Raw genomic sequence first — 10278 nt, 5'->3', positions numbered from 1 at the left:
CCTGCGTGGCTTCTGAAACAATAACTCCTTATGAAATATCATAAATATAGATTTAAATACAGTAGAGCGAGAATGTGATTTGGCTGCCTTTTTATGGCTTCAATTATTGTCTAATTTTATGTGGGGGGCTCCGCTGGCCTCTCTCACGGAGGGGGGGGACCCTCGCCTTCCTGATGGCGTGATTAATTGTGATATAAAGTAGTCCGCTCAGAAGTGCGTGTGTGTGTGTGTGTGTGTGTGTGGTGTGTGGAGTGGGGTGTACAGAGACAAGTCCAGGTTTGATCTTTTAATCTTCGTTGGCCACAATTAAAACAAACCCGATTGTGGAGCTGCGCGATGCCTTTGCATAAAAACATATGGCTTTTGCTATAAAAATTATGACTGCAAAACACCGGGCCATTAATAGCGTGCGGAGTGATTTACGCGTTATTGTTCTGCTCGGCGGGCACGTGACGCGCGCGGCCAATGGGGGCGCGGGCGCCGGCAACTTATTAGGTGACTGTACGTCCCCCCCTGGTGCCACCAAGTTGTTACATGAAATCTGCAGTTCCCTAATTTGCGCGGAGCGGGCGCGGGCATGGCCACCACCGGGGCGCTGGGCAACTACTACGTGGACTCGTTCCTGCTGGGCCCCGAGGCCGCCGACGAGCTGGGCGCGAGCCGCTATGCACCGGGCGCCCTGGGCCAGCACCCCCGGCAGCCCGAGCACCCCGACTTCAGCCCCTGCAGCTTCCAGCCCAAGGCGGCGGTGTTCGGCGCCTCGTGGAGCCCGGTGCACGCGGCGGGCGCGGGCCCGGTGCCGGCCGTCTATCACCCGCACCCCCCCTACGTGCACCCCCAGGCGCCGGTGGCGGCGGCGGCCCCGGACGGCAGGTACATGCGCTCCTGGCTGGAGCCCGCGCCCGGCGCGCTCTCTTTGGCGGGCTTGCCCTCCAGCCGGCCTTATGGCATTAAACCTGAACCGCTGTCGGCCAGAAGGGGTGACTGTCCCACGCTAGACACCCACACTCTGTCCCTGACTGACTATGCTTGTGGTTCTCCTCCAGTTGATAGAGACAAACAGCCTGGCGAAGGCGCCTTCGCGGAAAACAATGCTGAGAGTGAGAACGGCGGAGACAAGCCCCCCATCGACCCCAGTAAGTGCCTCCTCCAGGCAGCCGGGCCGCCGCCTCCACGCTGCCCACCCGGATCTGCCGGCCCGCCAGCTTGCTCTCCGGCCCGCCTTCGCCCGCGCTGGGAGCCTACTGAACGGGGGGGGGGGGGCCGGGAGCCTGGAGTTGCTTTTTGGGACGCCTCGATGCGACTCCCAAGTCCAGAAAGCAGAGACCGGCGGGGCTGGGGGCGGGGAGGCTGCTGCAGCCCCGCGAGGGGGGGCGGGGCGGGGCGCTGCCCGCAGGGCCAGACCCATGGCCTCCTCTTCTTGTCGCCGGGCCCAGGACCAGGCCACTTTGGGCCATTCTTCGAAAGCAGCGCGGCGGAGAGTGTTTTGTGCGGCCGGATCGTCCCCAGACCAGGGGCTGGGCTCGGGGTCCCCTCCTCCATGCGGTCACTCGGTGCCTGAGCCACCAGGGTCCCCGTCCCAGACTCTGTGGCCAGACTGGAGATGCGCTGCCCGGCCCGGGGGCGCCGTGCCCACCCTCCCGGGCTTGCAGGGCGGTCAGATGAACAAGGAGAGCAGAAGGAAAGATGGGGACGGAGAGAGAGGAATTTGGGGAGAGAGAAGTTTGGATCTGGTTACATGAACACAGCAGCGCGGTTTGTTTTCCTCTATGTGGCAAGAAGATCTGCTTGCAGATTTCATCCTTTCCCCCCATAAGAAGAGGGGAGTAGAGAGAGGAGGGGACCGGTGGACAGCCGCAGAGGGGAGGGGAGCTGGAGCTTTTACAGCAGGACAATTGGGAGTGACCGTCCCTGAGTCTGGCTGTGGGGTTTCATTGTGTCCTGGGCTCAACTGCCTTCCCTCATCTATTCAGCGGCGTCCTGCGCTTTGGCCAGAGTCCCCCAGGACGCTCCTGGCCTTCCCCCCTCCCGGCCCCCAGGGGCTTATCCCCCCTCCTAAATCCGATGTCTTTCTCCCCCGCAGATAACCCGGCCGCCAACTGGCTCCATGCGCGCTCCACGCGGAAGAAACGCTGCCCCTACACCAAGCACCAGACGCTGGAACTGGAGAAAGAGTTTCTGTTCAACATGTACCTCACCAGGGACCGCAGGTACGAGGTGGCTCGCTTGCTCAACCTCACCGAGAGGCAGGTCAAGATCTGGTTCCAGAACCGCAGGATGAAAATGAAGAAGATCAACAAGGACCGAGCCAAGGATGAATGATACGACTGGGTTCCTTTGGAAAAGAGAGAAGAGAGAGTTAGAGAGAAAGAGCGCGCGCAAGAACTGCCCATCCCCTTCCCACCTCCCATCCCCGCCCCGCACAATGCAGCTCTAAGCCCCAGGCCTTGTCTCCCGCTTGGCCCTGCCTGGCCGCTCCTCGGCCTGCTTTGAGAGGAGGTATTGTAAGCTTTCCATTTTATCTAAGACCACAAAAAAAGGAGCGTTGGCACTAATGACTGTGTGCGCTGGCTTGTATATATATTAAAAAAAAATAATCTACCTGTTCCTGACTTCCAACAAAAGAAAAGCAACTACCTTTTTTTTATAATGCACAACTGTTGACGGTGGGCTGTATAGTTTTTAGTTCGTGTAGTTAATTTAATTTGCTCTTTGTGCTGGCAGAGCGATCTGCTTGAGATACTTGAACACTGTGTTTTATTGTGGTAATTATGTTTTGTGACTCAAACTTCTGTGCTGGGTGACTACCAGTAGTGATTGTGGAAGCTAGAATTCAGTTTGAACTCAGGTTGTTTATGAGGGGGAAACAGATGCATAGAGTATAGCTCTGTAGTGGAATACGTCTTCTGTATAATTAGGCTGTTAACCTTGGATTGTAAACTAACTATAAGAATTTCCCAGTGGATTAAAGATGTTTTGTTTTGCTTTTTTAATAAATAAATGAAGTGTTCTCCGGGATGCATAGATTCATGTCTCACCACTTTTGAAATTCAGGCATTTTATTTTTATCATGTATAGTCCTACTTGTATATATAATTTGTGTACTGAAGAAAAAAAGTACACAACCAGACAAGTGTGAACATTGTTTTACACCATACAAACAGGAAATTTGGAGCTATACGTATGTGCAGAAGGTTACTACCTATGGTTTATGTTTAGTTTTAATCGGGGGAAATGAATGCTTATTGTAATGGAGTTAATTTTATTGATAATAAATTATACACTATAAACCGCCATTGGGCTACTGTAGCTTTGTATGCTTGAGGAGTCTGGGGTCTCCATCCGGCTGAACATACACTGTATATTTTGCAATTTACCTCAAAGCCTACTGACCAAATTGTTGTGTTGAAATGATATTTAAATTTTTGTCAAATAAAATATATTGATTCTTTTCTATTTTCTGTGGGTCAGATCTTTGTATCATCTTCTGGGGGGCTGGGGATCTGGGTGGGGGTACTTTGGGGGGGGCAGACCAGAGCCCATTTTTCCAGCCCAGACACTCTGAAGCAGCCCAGAGAGGCCTGGGGCCAGGCCTGCCGCCCTGGCTAAGCGCACAGAGAAAGGCTGGGCAGGCCCGCGTGAGCCCCCACTCTCTGTGTGTCCATTGGGGGGGTGGTAGGGGGGGTTCAGAGGAGCTGGGCCAGGGACTTGGGGCATTGCTGGTCACCAGTGATGGGGAGGCCATCCTTTGGGCTTGGTGGCCTCAAGAAATTCTCCAAATGCTTGTGCTTTGTGGCTTGCGGGCCTTTCCCGGTAAGAAACGGGAAGGTGGAGAGGCCAGACCGGGAACTGAGGAGACCCAGAGGAGAAAAACAGGAGCTGGGTGGCTCAGAGTCCTAACGTAACCAGGCGGAGATTTAGGGGTGCGGAGGAGACCACAGTTCGCGAGTCCACTCTCTAAGTCCTGCCCGCAGATACTGGGAGTACTCTGGGCGCTGCACCGCTCACCCCTCCCAACCAAGCGACAAGTTCTGGCGGAGGTAGGGCGAGACAAACCACGAACTCCGAACTCCGAAGTACCATAAAAGAAAATGAGGGCTGTTACCGTTTATGGGGTGTAAAGGGTTGCGGGGAGGGGGGTATGGGAGAACTACTAGGACTTCCTTAGGAGGCCCAGAGCCTTCCAGATGTGACAGGGCGGCCAGAGGCTTCCGCCTCGCTCCCTCTTTTCTCCTGCGACCCCCCACGTCTGTAAAGTTGGCGGTGTTTGGACTCCTTGCGTAAAAAGGGGACCCAGGGAGCTGGTCCTCTGGCCCACTACCCGGACCCCGCCGCAGGCTTGGGACGCCCTCCGTTGTTGCAGACAGAAGGAACTTCAAAGAATGGGCAGTAAGGGTGCGCCATAAAGGCCGGGTCTGCGAACTGTCTGGAATTCGGCCCTTAATGAGTTTACAGCTGTCCAGCCCCAATTAGGATTTTCCACCAAAGCCCTTTCATTTGTTTGCTCTGTCTGCTGCCGATAAAGCGGCTGCGGAAACGGCTCTCTTTTATGGACACTGCCCCTTGGGCCGCATAGGTTCCGGACTCCACGCGGCCCCCAGAGCCTGGGCCCCGCGCCGGCCTTTGCGGTAGGGGGGCGCGCGACCCCGCGGCCAGGGCGGCGGCGACCGAAGTTCAGTGGGCCTGGCTGCAGTGCGGCGCTGCGACCAGCAGATGGCACTGTGGCTCCACGCAAGAGGCGCCGGCGCCGCCATCTCCGGCCGCGGCCCGCCGGGACCTTCCTAAGATGTCGACTTGGTGCCGGCTGGACTGAAATGGGAGCCCCACAGTCGAGAGTCGAGCAGGCGTGGGTCGTCGATATTGTGCATTTCAGGCCGGGAGCCGCGCTGGCCCTCTGCGAGCGCTTGTCCCGTGCGCCCCGCGCCCCGCGGGCCAGCGGCTCCCGGGGCGGCGCGCTCCGAGCGGACGGGTCATGAGACACTTGGGACCCCAGATGACCGGCGGACGCACACGGGGACGAGCGCCCACTACCCGGCACCTGGAGACCGCCCCACACAAGCCGAGGCCATCCATCCCCAAATGGCAGCAGGGCCACCAGCCACGACCACGCGCACAAGCCAGGCTGCTCGGCCTTCTGGACGCGTGACCGTAAAGCCGGCTGTGTAAAGCTGGGCATTCGTGCTGGCTGTCCGAGTCGGCCTGGATGGGGCCAGATCAGTACTTTGCTTATTTTAAAATAAACGTGACATTCCACATAACACGTCTAACACAACCCCACCACGCTCCGGGCTGGGGGCTCACAGCGTGGGAGCCGCCAGTCCTTTCTCTCGCGGCCTCGTCTCTTCGGGTGTGGAGGTACCGAGGCTGCTCAGGCGACCCCGCTCGGGGACTTGTTGGGCGGGTCGCCTGGTCCGTGCCTGGTGCTGGGGGCCCCGGGGCGCGTCGCACGGCTGGTCGGCGGTTCCTGGTGGTTGGGGGTGTGGTCTGTTTGGTGATTTTGTGCTCCGTGCGGCCTGTTTTCTTCCGTACGGTTGCGGGGCTGGCTGGGCCTGCTTCGGAGTGGCTCTGGCCGGTGAGGGTGGCGTTTGTTGCATTTTTTTGGGTGGTACGCGCCCCGGGCGCGCCTGTGTGCTGTTTGCTAGGGTTTTCTTTGGGGGGTTTGTTTTGTACAGGGTGGCGTTTGGTTTTGTCTGACGTCTTTCGTGGTGGCGGTGTGTGCGGTGGCCTTTTTGTGTCTGTGCTCAGTGGTCGGTCTTGCCGAAGGGTGGCTTTTTTGTCTTTGTTTGGTCTCCCCCGTTTTTTCGTGCGTGCGTCTGAGGGGTGTTTTACTTTTTGTTTGGTTTTGGCGGTGGTTGTCTCTGGGGGGCCGCTCTTTTTGTACGGGTCGGTTTCTGTGGGTGTCTGGGGCTGGTGTTGGCGCTGGTTGGTTGCTGTGGTTTCTTTCTACCGATCTTTGTGGCTCTGGTTAGGTGCGTGGCTTGGTCTGTTGCCGATGTGTTGGGGTGGTGCTCTGGGCTTGTCTTTGTGCTTGTGTGGGTGTTTCCGTTCCTTTTCTTTTTTGTCTTTTTTGGATCTGGTTGCTTGCAGCAGGCCTGCGTCTTTTTTGGTTTTCGCTGCGTGCTCTCGTGTTCTCTTTTGCTGGTGGGCTTGTTAGTTTGCGTTTGCCGGTCCCGGCTTCTGGGGAGATTTGCTGTTCGGGTGTCATGGGCCTGCTTGCTGGGCTGGCGGTGGGGGGCTGCTATAGAGATTCTAGTTTTTATTCTTTGTTGGCTTTTGGTACCGGTTTTTTTTTTTATTTTCAGTGCTGCTAGCTTGCTTGGAATTGCTGTTCTTCGATTGGTTTAGGTTCCGGCTCGTCTTGTATGGTTTTCTCCGGGTGTTTGTAGAGAATTCATTTGCTTTTAAGTTTTTTTGTTTTTGTTTTTGGGGCCCGGGTTCTAGTGGCTTTGTGTTTTTGTTTTCTCAGCTCTCTTCTTGTGTTTTTGTCTATGTAAATGGGAAACTTTTTGTTCCTGTACTTGTGGTGGTCAAGCTGCCTCTTGGACGTCTTTGTGCCGGCTTTTCGTTTTGTCTGGGTGTGCTCTATGGCGGGCGTTGTTAGGGGTGCGGGTTTTCATTTTTTTGGCGGCTTTGGTGCTGGTGGTCGTTGCCGGGTTGGCTTTTTCGGGCCCAGAGGGGTTTCGGGTTTTCCTTGGCGTTTTCCTCGGTGTTGTTGCGCCGGCGATGTGGCGGTTCTTGCCCGGGTCGCCTTGCCTTCGTTTGCGTTTTGCGTTGTTCTGAGCCCCGTGCTGCCTTTTCTGGAACGTGTGTTCGTGTCTTTTCCTGTGCCCCTACATCGTTGTGGATTTTGGCTCTTGTTTCGGGGGTTTTGGGCGGCTCCTATGCTGAGTCCTATTGCTGCCGGTGTCTGGGTCTTGCGTTTTTACGGACTGGGTTGTTGGATGTTGTTTTTCCGTTTTGTGTCTTGCCGTCTGTCCTCTCAGGGGGCATTTGTTGGTTTTTCCCCTTTTCTTTGGGGTTCTTTGGTCTGGTGTGTTTCTTTTTATTTTTTTTGTTTTTTTTAGCTTCTTTGGGTTATTTTTTTGGTGTGAGTGCTACTGTTTGGGGTATTTGGGGTAGTTGTGGTTTCCGTTTCTGATGGTGCGGCTGTTATTTTTGGCTTTTGGGTGCTCTGTCTTTCTGGGTCCTTTCTTCTTGTGCTTTTGGCTCTTGCGCGTTGGTTTGTGTACTCTGTTGTAGGTCGTGTGGTCGCCTTGTGTGCTCGTGTGGTGTGTGGTCCGCGTTTCCCCATCTTGCTTCGGACCTCTGCGCTTTGTGCGGTTGTCGCATCCCAGGGGTGTGGCTTGGTTTCTGGGGAGGCGGTTGGAGTTTGGGGTTGTTTTGGTCCGCGGTCTTCTGTGGGTGTCTTTGTCATCTCTTTTTCTATTTGTGGCCTTTCTTTGTTGTTTCTCTGGTTCTTTGCGGGGCTGTTGGTTTGTGGGGTAGGTTTTGTGGTTTGTTTTCGGGCTGGGCGGTAGTAGGCATCCTGACCGGGCGTCTGTGGTCGGGGGTTGGCTTGGTTTGGTCTGTTTTGGCGGTGTTTTGGTGTGGTGTTCAGCGTGAGGGGCCTTTCCTTGTCTTGGATGTCCGGTGTCCTGGTGTTTCTGCGGGGTGTTGTCGGCTGGATGGTCTGATTGTTGGGCGGTAGGCCCGTGGAGCTGGGGGGCTTGTTGGGGTTGTTTTTCCTGTGCCTTGCTCTATGTGTTGTTTGGGCCTCTGCGGGGTGAGGTGTGCGGGGTGGGTCTTCCGTCGGGGCCCTCCCGTTTTGCTTTTCGTGTTTTTCACCTCCCCTCCGGGGTCTCTGCTTTCTGTTTTTCTGTTTTGCTTTGCTTCGAGGTGGTGTGGTTGGGGAGGAGCTGGCTCGGGCCTGGGGTGGCCTGGGTGGCTTCCTGTGGTGCGTTTCGTGTCCTGGGTGCTGGTGGCTGGGCTGGTGGGGGGGGCGTGTCGGGTCCGTCCGGGTGTGGGCGGTGGTCGCTGTGCGGGCGGGGGGTGGGGGGGGGTTTGTTGGGGGGTGTTTGTCGGTTTGGTGCCTCGGTGGCCGCGGTCCGCGGGGCGGGGTGTCGGGCGCTCGGTGCCGTTGGGGGGCGTCGCGTTTGCTGGTTTTGTTTGCTGCTGTGGCTTTTTGCTTTCTGCCTTTTTGACTGCTTCCTGTTGGGTGGCTACTACTGGTTCTCGGCTTATGTGCTGGTAGCCGGGCAATGTTGGTTTTGTTTGGGGGTGCTGGCTTGAGTTGGTTTTTTGTTTCTCGCCGTTTCTGGGGGTGGCTGTGTAGTGTCCCGGACTTCTTGTTGGGGGCGCTTTCGCTCTCCCTGGGCGTGTGTGGGGGGGTTAGGGGCTTTCCTGGTTCGTAGGGGGGGTCGTTGCTTGTGGGGCCGCCGTGGGGGTGGGCTTGTTTCTCTCACCGATCTGCTTGGGTCTTGGCGTGGGGCGGGGGTTCCTGGGGGTACGGGGGCTTTTGTTTGTGTTCTGTTCCGTCCGTGTGTTGTGGCTCGGGGTCGGGGGGTGGGGGGGCGCGGGGTGGCTGGGCGTCTGTGTCGTTTCCTGGGGGCCCGCGGTAGGCCTCCTGGTGTCTCCGCGTGGGGGGCGGGGGGGTGGCTGCCGGCGGCTCCGGGGGTCAGTCGTTTGGGCCTGTTTCCCTTTGGTTGTAGGGGCTGCAGGCCTGCGGGGGTGAGGCCTTTTGCTGGCGGCCGCGCTTGGTGGGGGCGTTGATGTGGGGTGTCACGTGGTGCGGCGAGCTCGGTCGGAAGGAGCATGGGGTTTGGTGTAGGTGTGGGGGTTTTCTGTTGTCCTGTATCACGCTAGTTGGTTTGACTTTTTCTGGGAGCTGGCGGACAACGACTCACAGGTCAAAGTTCTTGGTTCTTCGTATTGTGTGAAGGCGCTTTTTGGCGAGTATTGGGCGGGGGCTTGTGTCTTTGTAATTTGCGAGCTTACTTGTTGGTGGTTTGTGCCCCTTTTTCTGTGAGGTGGTTACGGGCCGTGCGCTGGCGCGTTCGGGTGGTCGGTGGCGGGCTTGTAGGCTGTCAGGAGTGCCCTCTCCCGGTGCCTCTTCGCTTGCGGCTCTGTGCTGGGGGTCGCCGTCTGCGGGGGCCTGTGTTTGCCTTCCTGCGACCCTCATTTTCCCTGGCTCTGCGGTGTCTTTGTGCCCTGCGGCTGCTCCAATGGGGAGGGGGGCGCTTTTGGCGTCTTGGCGTGTGTCCCTTTCGGCTTGTAGGGCTGGATGCGGTGCTTAGGTTTTTTCTTTTTTTTTGTTGCCTGTGTGTGCTGTCGTCGGTGCGCTCGTGCGTTTTTGGCTCGTAGCGCGGGGGCGTCTGCTTCTGGGTGCTGTTTTGCGGCTCTTGGTGGCTCTTCCTTTTTGGTTTTGGTTTGGGTCGCGGCGCCATTGCGTTTTTGACCGGTGGCTTTGTATGTTCCTGTGTCTCGTGAGCCTTTTTTTGTCCGAATTCCTTGTTTTTGTCTTTGTTTCTTTATTTATCTCTATTTGCCTTGGATTTTGTTTTTTTTTTTTGTTGGTTGGTCTTCTTCCCTTTTCTCCCGCGTTTTCTTTTTTTTGTTTTTCTCTTCCACTTCTTTTTTGTCTGTCTTTTGTTTTCTGTTAGTTGGGGGACGCATGTCCTTTTTTTGGGCTTTGGCGGCGGTTTGCGGGGGGTGGTGGTTTTTGAGTTCTCGCGGCGTGTGCTGCGTTGTTGGGTGGTTGGGCGTGGGATTCGCCTCGCGGTGGCTCGCTTGTGTCTCCTTGCGCGGTGGTGAGGTGTCTCGTCTTTGCATGGCCACAGCCCCGTGTCTCCCCCTTGCCCCCCCTCTTTTTTTGCACTTTGGTTTTGTCAGTGGATAGCGTGCCTTTTTTTCTTTTTTTTGTACTGGTTTTGTTGGTTGTGAGGTTTTTCTTCTGTGTTTCCATCGTATCTTTTTTTGTTTTCGGTGTAGCATCTCTGTTTTGTTCTTTCGGGATCTTTTCCCCTCCTTTCTCCTTTTTTTGTTGGGTTTCGTGGGAGAGGGTGTTGTGGGTTGCGGGGGGGTCTGGGTGCAGGTGCGGGGTGTGGAGGGCCTGGCTGTCTCTTTGTCTGTCTTCTTGGTGCTTTGTTTGTCGGTGTGTGTGTGTTTGTGTCCGTAGGTGTTTTTTCCGGGCGCGACGGGCGGCGGGGCCGCCAGACCTACACGCGCTACCAGACGCTGGAGCTGGAGAAGGAGTTCCACTTCAACCGCTACCTGACCCGGCGCCGCCGCATCGAGATCGCC

General features: G+C 56.5%; 3 protein-coding genes across 3 annotated transcripts in view; 2 read left to right on the top strand and 1 right to left on the bottom strand.

Annotated features, from left to right (window-relative positions):
- Positions 1–573: 573 nt before the first annotated feature.
- Positions 574–2401, top strand: HOXA9 (homeobox A9). Its single transcript, XM_006896113.1, has 2 exons — positions 574–1136; positions 2084–2401. The coding sequence occupies exons 1-2, from the start codon at positions 578–580 to the stop codon at positions 2320–2322; spliced, it is 798 nt and encodes a 265-aa protein (XP_006896175.1). The 5' UTR covers positions 574–577; the 3' UTR covers positions 2323–2401.
- A 2896-nt stretch (positions 2402–5297) lies between these two features.
- LOC102861392 (basic salivary proline-rich protein 2-like) lies at positions 5298–9157 on the bottom strand. Its single transcript, XM_006896132.1, has 4 exons — positions 8974–9157; positions 8442–8634; positions 7531–8348; positions 5298–5464 (listed from the first exon to the last, which is right to left on the bottom strand). Exons 1-4 carry the CDS (start codon positions 9155–9157, stop codon positions 5298–5300), a joined length of 1362 nt encoding a protein of 453 aa, XP_006896194.1.
- A 102-nt stretch (positions 9158–9259) lies between these two features.
- Positions 9260–10278, top strand: part of HOXA6 (homeobox A6) — a 10636-nt gene continuing 9617 nt past the window's right edge. The window contains exons 1-2 of the mRNA XM_006896131.1: positions 9260–9264; positions 10154–10211. Of these exons, the coding sequence (XP_006896193.1) occupies positions 9260–9264; positions 10154–10211 (63 nt within the window). The remainder of the gene's footprint in view (positions 9265–10153; positions 10212–10278) is intronic.

Source organism: Elephantulus edwardii, unplaced genomic scaffold (genome assembly GCF_000299155.1).
Source record: "Elephantulus edwardii isolate Elephantulus edwardi_28Jun2011 unplaced genomic scaffold, EleEdw1.0 scaffold00182, whole genome shotgun sequence".
NCBI lineage: Eukaryota > Metazoa > Chordata > Mammalia > Macroscelidea > Macroscelididae > Elephantulus > Elephantulus edwardii.
This window is presented reverse-complemented; position numbering and strand designations above follow the sequence as displayed.